This window comes from Procambarus clarkii, chromosome 23 (assembly GCF_040958095.1).
Source record: "Procambarus clarkii isolate CNS0578487 chromosome 23, FALCON_Pclarkii_2.0, whole genome shotgun sequence".
NCBI classification, from domain to species: domain Eukaryota; kingdom Metazoa; phylum Arthropoda; class Malacostraca; order Decapoda; family Cambaridae; genus Procambarus; species Procambarus clarkii.
This window is the reverse complement of record NC_091172.1, coordinates 22469051-22484752: the sequence shown is the minus strand read 5'-3', so window position 1 is coordinate 22484752 and position 15702 is coordinate 22469051. Positions and strand designations below refer to the sequence as shown.

The 15702-nt window shown below is 46.3% G+C and overlaps 1 protein-coding gene across 7 annotated transcripts in view; it reads left to right on the top strand.

Annotated features, from left to right (window-relative positions):
• The window catches only part of LOC123763872 (arginine-glutamic acid dipeptide repeats protein), a 114893-nt gene that overhangs the window by 63918 nt on the left and 35273 nt on the right, over positions 1 to 15702 (top strand). For all 7 annotated transcript variants that reach the window (XM_069329960.1, XM_069329959.1, XM_069329962.1 and 4 more), the window contains 4 exons: positions 3086 to 3184; positions 5880 to 8356; positions 9346 to 9499; positions 10329 to 10453. In XM_069329960.1, coding sequence (XP_069186061.1) covers positions 3086 to 3184; positions 5880 to 8356; positions 9346 to 9499; positions 10329 to 10453 — 2855 coding nt within the window. The remainder of the gene's footprint in view (positions 1 to 3085; positions 3185 to 5879; positions 8357 to 9345; positions 9500 to 10328; positions 10454 to 15702) is intronic.

The following is a 15702-nucleotide window of genomic DNA, read 5'->3' as shown; positions in this document are numbered from 1 at the left end:
GAGAGCGAGCGAGCGCGCGAGAGAGAGAGAGCGAGCGAGCGCGCGAGAGAGAGAGCGAGCGAGCGCGCGAGAGAGAGAGAGAGAGCGAGCGAGCGCGCGAGAGAGAGAGAGAGAGCGAGCGAGCGCGCGAGAGAGAGAGAGAGAGCGAGCGAGCGCGCGAGAGAGAGAGAGAGAGCGAGCGAGCGCGCGAGAGAGAGAGAGAGAGAGAGCGAGCGCGCGAGAGAGAGAGAGAGAGAGAGCGAGCGCGCGAGAGAGAGAGAGAGAGAGAGCGAGCGCGCGAGAGAGAGAGAGAGAGAGAGCGAGCGCGCGAGAGAGAGAGAGAGAGAGAGCGAGCGCGCGCGAGAGAGAGAGAGAGAGAGCGAGCGCGCGAGAGAGAGAGAGAGAGAGAGCGAGCGCGCGAGAGAGAGAGAGCGAGCGCGAGAGCGAGCGAGCGCGCGAGAGAGAGCGAGCGAGCGCGAGAGCGAGCGCGCGAGAGAGAGCGAGCGAGCGCGAGAGCGAGCGAGCGCGCGAGAGAGAGCGAGCGAGCGCGAGAGCGAGCGAGCGCGCGAGAGCGAGCGAGCGCGAGAGCGAGCGAGCGCGCGAGAGCGAGCGAGCGCGCGAGAGAGAGCGAGCGAGCGAGCGCGCGAGAGAGAGCGAGCGAGCGCGAGAGCGAGCGAGCGCGCGAGAGAGAGCGAGCGAGCGCGAGAGCGAGCGAGCGCGCGAGAGAGAGCGAGCGAGCGCGAGAGCGAGCGAGCGCGCGAGAGAGAGCGAGCGAGCGCGAGAGCGAGCGAGCGCGCGAGAGAGAGCGAGCGAGCGCGAGAGCGAGCGAGCGCGAGAGCGAGCGAGCGCGAGAGCGAGCGAGCGCGCGAGAGAGAGCGAGCGAGCGCGCGAGAGAGAGCGAGCGAGCGCGCGAGAGAGAGCGAGCGAGCGCGCGAGAGAGAGCGAGCGAGCGCGAGAGAGAGCGAGCGAGCGCGAGAGAGAGCGAGCGAGCGCGAGAGAGAGCGAGCGAGCGCGCGAGAGAGAGCGAGCGAGCGCGCGAGAGAGAGCGAGCGAGCGCGAGAGAGAGCGAGCGAGCGCGAGAGAGAGCGAGCGAGAGCGAGAGAGAGCGAGCGATTTTGTTTTCCTAAACTTGTTAATCCCTTAATCCCTGGGGAGATGACCCATCCAAGCCTCCCAGGTAAAGAATACCCTGTGACGTTTAAGTTTGTAAAACCACATGGTACAGTTTAACCCATCTGAGATCTATAATTTCTTAAACCAAGCTTTAGCTTGTTACAGGTTTTTGCTATTCAGATCTTACTAAATATGTATCTTTGCAAAGAAATTAATAATATGACCAGAGCTTGCCATAAGGAATTGTATATTGCTTTCTTTGTTGTTGTCTCCTCCTTGTCCTCATTGCCTTCCTTCATGTTGCCATTAATGCTCTGAACACTCTCACCTTCAGCCATCATAACATAACCTGGGGCATTAGCACCTCCAGGTTGATAACAAACAATGGCGTATAAGGGTACTGGAGAAAAAGGGAAATTACGTAAATCAGGACTTAAATGTAAGGAGGACAGTATTGATAATCATTCAATTTATATATATAAAAAAGGATAGCCAATGGAATCTGTAAAACACACTGCATTTTCGTCAAGCAGAGATGCTACACCCTGTATTGGTCAGCAACAATAAACAATATGTGGAGGGCAAAGATTGGACAAGACCAATAACAGGTCACCAGGTAAACGTTAAGATGACAAAAAGAATGTGGACATGGCTTGAATTTGTATGAAAGAACTTTCATGTTGCACTCTGAACCGTTAAGTATTCTTTAATGTCTACCTGCATTGTACTCAAGACGGGATGGCTTGTGCTGTCCTGTCTTGAGTACTGCTCAGTACTCTGCAAACTGAGCACTGAGTACCAGTACTCCTGCTTCCCTGCAGAGCAGGAGAGATTGCTGAAATAGAGTATAGAGAACATGTATAGCATAAATAGACGTGATAAAGCACCTAAATTATTGGAAGCGTCTCAAAGCTCTCCAAATGTACTCACTAGAAAGGAAACGAGAGAGATATCAAATAATATACACATGGAATATACTGGAGGGGCCAGATCCCAAATCTATACAGTAAAATAACAATGTACTGGAGTGAACGATATGGAAGAAAATGCAGAATAGAACCAGTGAAGAGCAGGGGGTGCCATAGACACAATCAGAGAACACTGTATAAACATCAGAGGTCCACGGTTGTTCAACATCTTTCCGGCGAGCATAAAAAAATATTGCCAGAACAACCATGGACATTGTCAAGAGAAAAACTAAATAGTTTTCTTCAAGAAGTGCCGGACCAACCGAGCTGTGGTGGGTGTGTGGGGCCTGTGGGTCACTCCAAGCGACAGCCTGCTTGACCAAGCTCTCACACGTCAAGTCTGGCCTCAGGCCGGGCTTGGGGAGTAGAAGAACTCCCAGAACCCCATCAAGTAGGTATGAAGCAAGCAGGTATTTGTGAGCAACAATGTGGTATAGTTTAGGAAAAGTGTAGAAAAGACAACAGGGATAACTTTTGTATTACCAGTCAAGTGGTGGATATTGGGATATACTCCATACAAATTTTGAGACATTGTAAAAAATCATTGTAATTGTTAAAACTTTTATGATGAAATATACAAGATGGAACGCATGGCTGCAGCTTTTTGCCACTTAATGCAAATAGGTAATGATAAACTGGTAATAACTTCCATTCCCTTACATCCATCTATTTATTACCTTGGTAAGCAATAAATAGTGTGAATATATTTCTTCTCTATGTAGAACATATTGCTATAGTGTCCACCCCATTGGATTCACGTGTCTTAGATTCATAGATGATGCTGATAATTATTCTTATTTAAACTGTATGTGTTTGCAGTAATAGGGAGGTAATTTACTGTATATTCACAAATACAGTATATATTTCATGTACATAAATTGTGAAGAGGGTGTTTTAAAGAATACATTTGCCCAGATACAAAGACATGTTGTATGGGAAGAACTACAGTACCTTCATTGATTGCTTTTATTGATTAATGAAATGGTAGTCCATCTCCATAGAAAGTACATAATGTGCTGTTGCAGGTGGAGGACAAGACTGTGCGACGAGTAAAGCGAACGCTTGGTCCTGACGAAGCCTCTGGGTCGTCCACGCCAAACAAGAGGAAACGCAGTGGTGGAGATGTGTGTATTTTCCGGCCTTTATTCATTTTTATTGAATTATTTTTATATATCCCAAGATGTTCCATTAGATAAATATATACCTGTTAATATTACTTTTAAAGTACAGTAATCTAAACTAAAATTAGTGTGTGTTAACTGAAATAAATAGTATAACATTTATAAGGTACAATGAGCAAAATATCACAGGGTTTAGTACTAGGATTCAGTTTCTGATAAATGTCAATGACATAACTGCCAATGTGGGAGATTTGCAAAATGTTGCAGGTGAACTTGGATAAACTATTAAAATGGTCCAAGATGATTGGCTTTAACCCTTAAATTGCGCATCGCATCATATGATGCTTTGGAGTACTACGCAAGATTTAAACGGCCCGCGGATACACGGGGTTCGCCACACCTTCATCAGGGCTCTTGTAAACAGACGCCATTTTTAAAAAAAAATCGTGGGCCAAATTCCTGGGTGTTAGGGGCCTCAGTATTGAGTGAGCTACCAAGCCTGATGCACGCAGCATGAGCTCACAGCACTGCTGTTCAACTTGTGACCACAGCATCGCCTAAAAATGCCATAATATACTTGTTCATGCTATTATGTAGCGATGATATTATTACAGAAGACCCATGACTGTGATAAAACTGACCAGGGTTCTGATAATAGCAGGATTGTGGTGATATTTAGCGCTGTGTTGCATGGAGGGAGGAGCAATGCTGTGGGAGGGAGGGTGGTGGCGTTGTCTTCTGACTGTGTGTGGTCACCTTTTATTGACTGCACTCACCATACCAGCTTAGTGGTTTGCTGTGGTGAATACAAATGTAGATACTTATATGTAACGTGTGTATAGAGGGTATAAACAGCAAGAGGAGTAGGTTGGGAACCGCCATTTTGGTGAGGGCGGTGGCGTCGTCTGCATGATTTATCAGGTTGTTTACTGGTAACCACGATGGTCTTTGGGCACCATACCAGTTTACTTGTACAAGTATGGTGAATAAAACAGGTAGATATTTATATATAATGTGTGTATATAGTGTAATAACACCACAAACAGTATTGTTGGAGGAGAAATATTAGTGTGTCTGGCCTTGAGGGCGGCAGCCATCAGCTGACTGTGTGAGGTCCTACGTCTTTGTGCCTTTACTCACCATAGAATCTTAGATGTACATTTATGGTGAACAAAACATGTAAATACTTATATATAACGTCTGTATATAAAAGCAAAAACAGTATGGTGGGTGGAGAATTGTGGCAAGTGAGGTGAGGGAGGGAGGGAGTGGCAGCCAGTGGCGGGCTGCCTCTCGCTGCCACTGCCACTCAGCGTACCAACTTAGTGGTTCGTTATGGTGAACACGAATGTAGATACTTATATATAGCATCTGTATATAGTAAATAAAAGCAAAAACAGTATTGTGGGAGGAGAATGTGGGTGAGTGAGGTGTTGAGGGAGGGCGTGAGTGGCTGGCTGGTACACGGCAGTCACTCCTCGTTACTTTTTGACTCATAATAGCAACTTAGTGGTTCGTTATGGTGAACAAAACATGCAGATACTTATATATAACCTGTGTATATAGTGTAATAACCGACAAAGTATTTGTTCACTGTTTGATGAATATAATTGAATCAACAATATGCACACCATATTTTTGAGTACAGTGATGATTCACTCATTTTATTATATATCACACTACACACTATTGAATAATATTACAGCAAAAAACTACGAAAAATCAATCAGAGACATTGAAATAATTAGGTAATTATCTCTTTGTGGCAACTCCAGCCTGACAGCTGGCAAGCAACAGACCACCTGGGACGCACGCTGAGTCAGCACCTGTTTTTTGCCAGACTTCCCCACCCTATAGCGGGCAATATATGCCACTTATGACTTTTTTATTATTTTTACCATGATCAGTGAACACAAATTAATAGGTTAGGAAGAAAAAATAATTTTTTTTTTGTGTGCCTGTGGGTGTCAAATGGTATATAGCCATGCACCATTTAAGGGTTAACTGAAGCAAATGTAAGGTTAGGCAATATTGGTTGGTCATGAGTAGGGCACAGGGTGAGTATACAGTGATGGTAGGGCAAATGCTTGAGTCACAAAAGGACAAAGAACTGGGTATAGATATAATAGAAAAATATCAGTGGCAATTGGATAAGTAAGTTCAAGAAATTCTACATGATCTATGTTTAGCATATACTAGAATATATAGCTTTGTTGTTGAATCTACCATCTACTAAAGTATGAAGCAAAATTTGAGAAAGTTCAAAGGTTTGCTACAAATGAGAGCACTGACAGCCAAACCCACTAGGTGAACTAGAGAGTAAACTGCCTAGAACCCTACAGTGCTGGGTTTTAGGACCTACAGAATACAGGTGCCCTATGCTGTAGGGGACCCTGCATAGGACCCTTCTGTGAGGACCCTCCCCCACCCTCCAAACTGTGCAGTGGCCCACAAACACGGGCTCCATGCAAATGCAGAGCCCCCAGTCTCGCTGAACTATCAAGTGTGGTGATTCCGGTTATCAAGGGCTTAAAACAGTGAGAAGTGGACTGTTGACAAGGCACCTGCAGTGAACTAGGTCCTGTATGAGGAAAACCCCAAAGTTGCAGGTACTAATGTCAATACAAAGACTGATTGTATATTTGTTAATGTGTTGTTAATTTTTAAAGATATTTTATGAAGGGTGTTGTTTTTTCAGATATCTGGTCTTAGTTCAGAGGAAAGTTCTGATGAAGGTGATGGTGGAAGTGGTGATCCGAGTTCCCCGTCTCCAATTGCTCCATCGACGCCAACTCCACAACTTCACCCAGTTGCACCTCCCCGTTCAGAAGCATCGGTTACTTCTGGAGCATATCATCCCATTTCTACCACTGCTGTGGTCACATCAACAGCTACCACAACTACTGCCACCATCACCACTACAACTACAACTGCTACCATTACAACTTCAGTAACAACTCCTATAGTTACTGCCTTACCCATACATACTCTTGCAGTTACAACAGCTACTACTGCGACATCTACCCCCATTCCTATTCACATTCCAGTTCCAACTGTCACTCCAACCACTTGTACTACTACCACAACAGTGCCGTCATCACCTTCACCATCAATTTCATCGCATCTCATTCCTATGTCAGTTTCATCACCATCGCCTGCTCCCCCAGCAAAGCCTCGACAGCTGATGCACTCAGGAACAGTATGGCCAGTCATGCCTGGTTCTCCTGCACCTCCCAATATTCCAGTTTCTACCACATGTGGTGTAACAAGCACTGCTCAGGTGCAGCCAACATGGAGTAGTGTAGTGCAGTCTTCGCTAGCAGCTGCTGCTGCAATACCAAGGTTGTCTCCTGGAGGTTTAGTGCCTCCTCCAGCTCACAGTGGCTCAGCAGTACAAGGACAAGTAACGGGTCGCCTTACTACTACTGTGTCAACAACACAGTCGCCAGTTGTCACTCAATATAAACAAGCAGTCGTATCATCTGCCCCAGTCATATCAACTATGAGCAGTGTCATAAATCAGGGTCATAATAGGCCAGTAGTTTCTGGAAACCGTGTTCCTCCTGTCCCGCAGCTTGTTACTCCCAGTGCCACCAGGCCATCTTCCCTTACTGTAGTAGCTCCTGTAGCATCTGTTGGGTTATCTACCACATCTCCAGTCACAACGACAACTGTATCTAATGCATTGCGACCTGTAACAAGTATAAATTTTGAAGAGCGTGGATCTGTAGTGAGAGCACCTATTAGTAGTGTACCACATAGTACGCTTTCTACATTACCAGGAACACCACCTACTACGCAAGACAAACCTATCAAAATCAAATCAGAACCTGAGGCTGTCAGATTTTCTCCAGGAATTCACCCTGCTTTAAGACCATCTGCTGTCCATGGCTATCCCCAAACAGGAACATCAAATCCTCCAGTTAGTCAAGCACCTTCCACCACTGTCTCTGTGGCAAGAGGAAGTCCTGCACCTGCAGCATACACTGTTGGATTATCAGGAACACCTCCTGCAAGCCTCCCATTGGTATCATCACGCTCACCTTTAATACCTGGTTCAAACATTCCCCAATATTCTGGTCCTCCTGGAATCATTAAGCCAGAGCAAATAAAGCGTGAACCTGAACTTGTACCAAGAACTGAGAAAATTAAGTATGAACAGCTTCCTATGTTGAGTGATGGATTTAAAAGTGAATTAATTAAGTCTGAACCAAAGCCTGAAATAAAATTAGAAAGGAGTGATAGGCCAGAAATCATTGCGGAATTCAAATCGGAATATCGGCACGATATTAAGCCTCCAATCTCGACTTGTCCTCCAAGTGTTACATCTGTCACAACTTTATCATCTTTGCCTGCTCATCTCACCATACCTGGATATCCTTACCCTTACGCACCCTATGGTTATCCACTTCCCATCCAATTTTATCATGGACATCCTCGATCTACATCACATCGACCACAGTCACCTTCACAACGTCCTAATAGTAATGGGCCTTTTATCCCTGTTTCTTCATCGGGAAGTTCTAGTAGAGTTTCCCCAAATCCTGTATCGTTTGCAATATCATCATCAACTGTAACAACCTCATCAACCACAACAAAGCCATCACCAACACTAGGATCACATTCAGCTTCTCATCTAGGGCTACCAGTGTATGCTAGCCGCTCTGGAGCACCTTCCCACCTCTCCTCCCCAAGTAAGCTGCCATCTAGTCAGCCGCCACCAGTACCACCTGGTTTGCGTCCACCGGGACCTGCCGTTGGGTTGCCAGGAATGTCACCTGGATTGCCACCTGGATTGCCACCTGGATTGCCACCTGGATTGCCACCTGGATTGCCTCCTGGTATGGTTCCAGTTTCATCAGCAGGAACCACAATGCCCACACCTCCAGCAGCTCATACAGGACCTGTTGTGAAGCCTCCTAGTATGCCTGTGAATCTAACTCAGCCTCCTACACCTGCTCCTGGCCAGCCACCTACAACTCAGGCCTTGCCAGCCACAGTGCCACCAAGCCACCCAGCATATCCAGGAGGTCCTGCATCTACCCATAACACTGGAGCCACTGTTCATGAAGGAGAAGAACACGATGATGGTGATGATGACCTACCTTCTCACAGGGAACCTTCCCCAGAACCAAAGATAGAAGACTCGGAATTTCATCGTTCTGAAAGTGCAATGTAAGTCTGTGGATGACTTTTAAAAGGCTTTAGGTAAATAGTTAATCAAATGGACCCTTATGTAGTCATTAATATGTAGTTTTACTAGGGAATATTATGCTTTTCCTTTTTAATTTTTTTGCTGTCTTAGTGGGTTGTGCCACATGAAATATTTTGATTGGTATGTGTTTTCAACTGTGCCACTCTTGTCTTGCTTTGTACAACAGCTTGAAATCTGTAAATGTTATCGAAAGTGTTTTACACATGCTAGCACTGAAAATGACTGTGATGCCTGATGTGAATTAAATTTAAAAATTATTGTGGATATATATATATATATATATATATATATATATATATATATATATATATATATATATAATATATAATATATATATAATATATAATATATATATAATATATATTTGGTTGGTTGGTTGGTGGAGCATAAAACTGATCACATATACAACAAACTTGACTATCACAAACAGCCTCAATATGTATCATGTGAAAACTCTATGTAAGCAATTATTGTAAGAGTTAAATGCTACAGGTCCATAAGTATAATGTTCAACTAAATTTTGCTAAAGCAAATTGGTTGGCCTTATCCAATTTTTATCAACTCATCAGTGAATGTAGTTATCATGAGTATCTTTTTTGTAAGCTCGTGTGTAAATTTAAAATTTAGGCATTTACCAGAAATTAGCTTAACTTCCAGTAAAAATTCATTACAGTATATATCTATGTATTAATCTTGTTCCTCCTAACCTTAGGAGAGAAATTTCACAAACTTTGTAATGTATTTTTCACCTATTTATTTTATTAATTTTGTATTTATTTGGACATTTATTTGGTAAGAAGCAGCAAGTACAGCAATCTTGCTCTAACATTTAGGGTTTCTCTTGTGTTTATATAAAATGTACTTGACTTACAATCATTTGCTTATACATTAGTACATTAGTTTTAAAATTCTCGGCAAATGATATTACATATTGTGTTTTCAATTGTAGTTTCCTGCGTCACTGGAATCGTGGAGATTTCAACTCGTGCACCCGCACTGATCTCACATTCAAGCCTGTTCCTAATAGCCAGTTAGCAAGAAAACGAGAAGAAAGGTTAAGAAAACAGGCAGAAAGAGAACGAGAAGAGAGAGAGAGAATACAGGTATGGAGAAAGGTTGTGAATGTTGATGCACATACCATAGAGCCACATCCCTTTTGGGTCAATTTCCTGTTTGTGTGTCAGCCAATATATTTTGATCTAACCAAAGAGCTAGATGAATGTTGTGTTTGTTCAGTTCTTGTGATCCTTTTGTTGCTGTACCAGATGAATTATTTGTCCCAGTTGTCCTGGATATATGAATTATTGGAGGATATTTATTATATAACTTCAGTATTCAGTAAAATTATCATCAATATAGGTAAATTGGGTTTTGAAAAAGTGATTATTAGCTTTTAAGAAGGTGAAAAACTATTGGAAGATTGTTTCAGAGAGAGATTAATAATCAGAATTCTAATTTTACGTGAATGTGTGAAATGTGTGTGATGAGCCTATATTTTAAAAAAATTCACAGGTAAAGTAAGAAAGTACTTAATGAGAGATATAACAGTAAAGGTCTGTCCATGCCCTGAGATCAGGTTGGGAGAGAGTAGCTGAGAGCCTCACTGATTTATGTAGGTAATGAATGATTTTGACTTCAGTTAAATTTCAATGTGCTATCAGAATTTCAATGTTTCTATCAGAGTTTGGCCAGAGGCATCCGTAACCCATCACTCCTGATTTGCAGCCACTACAAATCAGTGGCTGCAAATCCACGACGATATAAGTAGTTGGGCACCATTCCTTCCCATCCGAAATCCTTATCCTGATCCCTTCCAAGTGCTATATAGTCATAATGGCTTGGCCCTTTCCTCTGATAATTCCCTCCCCCTCCCTCTTACAAGAATTGAATCTAATGATAATGAGGAAGGATCTTTTCTTTTTTGTTTTCCAGCGGAAAGCAAACACCCCAGACAAGCGAGAGACACCCAAGCCTTCAAGCTCAGGGGAAAGCAGCTCAATTTATGATCGTATGCCACAAAGGAACCCAGTGGATACACCAGCTCTCTCAAGACTTGGGTAAATAAATTTCTGTTAATATGCATTAAAAGTAGTGAAGGGATGCCATAGGCAAAATCAGAGAACACTTTATAAACATCAGAAGTCCACGGTTGTTCAGCAGCTTCCCAGGGAGTATAAGAAATATTGCTGGAACAACCATGAAAATTTTCAAGAGAAAACTAGATAATTTTCTCCAAGGAGTGCCGGACCAACCGGGCTGTGGTGGAAATGTGGGCCTGTGGGCTGCTCCAAGGCCAGACTTGGGGGAGTGGAAGAATTCCCAGAGCCCCATCAAGCAAGTATCAAGCCTTTATTATCAATAATCTTTTCTGAACTTTTCTCTCTAATAGTGGCATTGACTTGGAGGGGCACTCATATATTATTGGTGTAATTTAGTGTTTTCTGGGGGGGGGGCACCTAAGGCTCCCCCCAGAGCTATCCAGGCTGAAATGGATATATTAGACTTTGGCATCAGTCAGTGTGACTGGAGTTTTAGGCCTACCGGGGACCACGAGCCGGAACCTGGCCCAATCAGAGAGGCACAAGGAGCAATGGCCTATAGAAACCTCCGTGTGGTTGGAAGCATTCTATGTCTGCCATCAACCGGGTCAAACACCCAGAAAGGTAAGCGCTCTAAAACAAACCCCTATTCTGGTTAAAAAATTGCTACTGAAAGACGAACTAGTGGACAGAACTCCACCAAACGAAAACGTGTAAACGAGCATGACGTCACCACGTCGCTGCACCACTTATCTGCACAGCTTCCCCCTTCCCGGGAGGTGGAAGGGGGAACCCCAGACCCTTACACTAGCTATCCACATCCCAGTTCTTAGGCTGATGTTATTCTCAATGGTTGTGTGACTCTGGCTACTGTTTTCCTGTCCTCCAGCTCTGTGCATTGTGGTGTGGTGCTGTTTCTCTAGTGGGGCGTGAGCCAGGAGTAATTTCACAAGCACTCCGGCTGCATGCGCCTACGGTCACCTTACCTTGAGGTTACCTTGAGGTGCTTCCGGGGCTTAGTGTCCCCGTGGCCCGGTCGTCGACCAGGCCTCCTGGTTGCTGGACTGTTAGACCAGTCCAGCAACCAGGCTGTTAGACGCTGTTGCTCGCAGCCTGACGTATGAGTCACAGCCTGGTTGATCAGGTATCCTTTGGAGGTGCTTATCCAGTTCTCTCTTGAACACTGTGAGGGGTTGGCCAGTTATGCCCCTTATGTGTAGTGGAAGCGTGTTGAACAGTCTCGGGCCTCTGATGTTGATAGAGTTCTCTCTCAGAGTACCTGTTGCACCTCTGCTTTTCAACGGGGGTATTCTGCACATCCTGCCATGTCTTCTGGTCTCATGTGATGTTATTTCTGTGTGCAGGTTTGGGACCAGCCCCTCAATTATTTTCCACATGTAAATTATTATGTATCTCTCCCGCCTGCGCTCAAGGGAGTACAGATTTAGGCTCTTTAGTCGGTCCCAGTAATTTAGATGTTTTACTGAGTGGATTCTAGCAGTAAAGGATCTCTGCACTCTCTCCAGGTCGGCAATTTCTCCAGCTTTGAAAGGGGCTGTCATTGTGCAGCAGTACTCCACTCTAGAGAGCACAAGCGTTTTGAAAAGTATCATCATCGGTATAGCATCTCTAGTGTGAAAAGTTCTTGTTATCCAACCTGTCATTTTTCTTGCAGTTGTGACAGCTACTTTATTGTGTTCCTTAAAGGTAAGGTCTTCTGACATGAGTACACCCAGATCCTTCACATTGCCTTTTCGTTCTGTTATGATTTGCCTGAGTTTTGTACGTGGTTTCTGTTTTTATATTTTAAATTTTTCCGTAGCGCATGAGCTGGAACTTATCCTCGTTAAACACCATATTATTTTCTGTAGCCCATAGAAAGACCTGATCTACATCTGATTGGAGGTTTGCCGTGTCCTCTATGTTGCCAACTCTCATGAAAATCCTAGTGTCATCTGCAAAGGATGATACAGTGCTATAGGTTGTGTTCTGGTTTATGTCCGATATGAGGATGAGAAAAAGTACTGGAGCAAGCACAGTACCCTGGGGGACTGAGCTCTTCACGGTTGATGGGCTGGATTTTATTTTGTTGACTATTACACATTGGGTTCTGCTAGTCAGGAAATTGTAGATCCATCTGCCTATCTTCCCGGCAATTCCTTTTGAACGCATTTTATGTGCAATAACACCATGGTCACATTTATCAAAAGCTTTTGCAAAATCTGTATAAATTACATCAGCGTTTTCAGGGTGCCCTGTACTTACAGGGCACCTAGGGAAGGTGCCCTGTAAGTACAGCCCTTGGGGCTTGGGGCTACCTTCCTCAAGTCACCTTGGGATCTGCCTCTGCTTGGCTTCGGTTTTGCATTTCTTTTACCTCCTGGAGCTTTTTTTTTTCTTTAATGGGGGGAGCCCTTATGGCTCCCCAGAGCTATCCAGGCTGATATGCTAATGTCAGACTTTGGCGTCAGTCATATTTATGAAGTTCTTTGGGCCTACCAGGGACCATGGCCAGAACCTGACCCCCTCAGAGAGGCAGGGGGAGCAATGACCTATAGAAGCCCCCCCATGTGGTTGGAAGCATTCTGTGTCTGCCATTGACTGGGTCAGGCACCCAGAAAGGCAAGCATCCTAAAACAAACCCCTATTCTGGTGAAAATATTGCTACCAAAAGTCGAACAAGTGGATAGAACTCCTCAAACAAAAACGAGCAAACTAGTGTGACATCACTTTGTTGCCGCGCCGCCATCTGTACAGCTCCCCCCTACCCGGGAGGGAGAAGGGGGAGCCCCAGACCTACCACGCCGGCGATCTACACCCCCAGTTCTTGAGGCTGATGCTATAGTGTTCTCTGGCTCCAGACTTTTACGGCGATGTGCCTTGTGTGTGGCGGACTGTTCTCCAGGGGTGCGAGAGGCAGGAGTTACTCTTCAGTACTCGGGCTGCATGCGCATAGGGTTCCCTTCCCTAGGTGCCCTATAAGTACTGCCCTTGGAGCTTGGAGCAGATCCACAGGTTCCTTGGGATCTGTCTCTGTGGGTTCGTTTAACTGCTCGGTTTTTCGGCCACCATTTGGGTACTTGGGTGTTTTGTTTCTCTAGTTTACCTTAGGATAGGAGGCAGTTTTGCACTGGTAAGGGGTGCAGGGTGCTGTGCAGCTTGTTGTCACCAATCACAGCGGCTGGCTCTGTTCCTTGGGGTACGCTGTCCTCTTGTGGGGTTTTGTTTTCTTTTTGTTTTTGCCTTGGTAGGGGGTTCTGCCCTACTTGCCACTGGTGTTTGGCCTCATCCTGATACTTGGCAGTGCCCTCTGCTAGGTCCCCGTGAGTGTACACGTCCCTGGGGTTCTACTGTAGACGGTTTGTCTGGTAATTTTGGGGGCCGGTTAGCAGTACCCTGCCTGGGTTTACCTGAGCGCGAGTCCTCTTATAGTAAACACTCAGGACCCTGGGAATCCCCTAGGGGATGCGTGGGTCTGATGGATGTGACCCCAGGGTCCCCCCTCTCTTAATGCGAGTTTAAGGGTTGTTCGGTCCCCTTGTCTCCGGGCGACCCTCACGGCTTTTGCCTCCATCACGCTGCCTGTTGGGTCGGTGACACTTTGGACCCTGAGTTCATTCTAGGTTTCGTTTGTTGCAACGCACTCGGTTGGTTGCTCACCCGGATGCCCCGTTTTGCTAATAGGGACCCGAACTTGGGGGGTGGAGGTCGCCTCACCCTGGTTCAGTCTGCACCTCCTCGTCCTTCCCTCCTGTCGTTTGTTCTGGTCCCCCTCCCCTGCTTCCGGCTCCAAAACGTCTGAGGGTTTCGGAGTCGGGGCAGGGGTTAGTTGGTCGTGAGACTTGGGCAGCCTCGGGGGATGCCTCTTCCGGTGTGGCGACGGAGGCATTCGAGTCTACTTACCCGGCCAAAGCCTCTGGGTCTGACCAGTGGGCCCCCTTCTGTCCGGCTTCTAAGTCTGCGCGGCCTTGTGTAGTGGGGGTCGATGCTTGGGGGGGGGGAGGACTCGGCCCCGGGTCTTGGGGAGGAGGACCTTGGGGCCTGGGGAGGGGCTGGCTTGGGCAGGTTTTCGGGGTTCCGTGCTTTAGTGCCTCCCCAAGCCTTCACTCGATGTGTTCACGGATGGGTCATCTTCTGGCTGGGGTTTTGTGACCAGTGCTCACCAAGTTGGCCAGGGATGGTGGGGTCTATCCGTCCATCGGGTTCACAGCACGGTTCGAGAGTTTGTGGCTGTCGGGTTTGCGCTTCAGAGGGTTCAGGTCACTCAGGGCTCTACCATCTGGCTCCATTCGGACTATACTCTGTTGGGTCATTGGCGGAACCACAAGGATTCTCTTAGGTCCTTGACCTTTGGGGTTGGTCCCTTCGAGTGGCTTGTCTGCTGGATTCTTGGCGTTTGGCTAGCTGCGCGTTTCATGTCCGGGGTGTGTCCTAAGTCCTGGTCGACGGCCTGTCTCGGTTCATTCCTCTGTTCACAGATTGGCCAGTCGTCGCTGACTCATTTCGTTAGTTGTGCCGGACAACTTTGTGTCTGCGTGGTCTCGGCGTCTCCCATTGTATGTGGCACCCTTACCCGCCTGCGAGGCGTTCGCGGTGGATGCCTTTCTTCAGGACTGGTCGAGGTGGAGTTACCTGTTCCTGTTCTCCTGATTCAGCTGTTGCTTCGAGTTCTGGCTCGGTTGGAGTCCTTCCCAAGGAGAGTAGTCCTCATGGTCGCTTAAGGACTGGCCCATTTTTTTCCGACGCTGCTTGATAGGTGTCCGAACCCGGGGCGTTTCCCGCGGCCCCGTCTCTTTCGGAAGGTTGGACCGGTCCTGTACTTGACTGGTTCGGCCTTCTCCTCAGCTCTTCGCATCTGGTCTTTTGACCCGGGTGTATCACCGTCTCTATGGTGATCAGGTGGCTTCGTTGATGGTGTCCCAACCGCAAGCTTCGTCTCGGCGACAGTATGATGTTTCTGGCATTTCTATTCGCCATTTCTTGCTCTTCGTTGTCTTCTCTTTCGCGTTGGGTTGTCTTGTCCTTTCTTGGGTTTTCAGGACTGTTAAATGATGCTTCTTACTGTCACCTCGTATCGTGCGGCGCTGGCGGAGCCACTCCAGCTTGTGTTTGGGGTGGACGTCACATCCGCCCCATTCCGTACGCTTTCTCATGTTTCACCCCCGGCCTGCTCATGTGCCGCCTGAGCCATCCTGGTCCTTAATCAGGGTGCCTTCTTATCTTTCCTCTCCTCAGTTTGTGGTAGCCCTTTCGGTTCAAGATTCTTT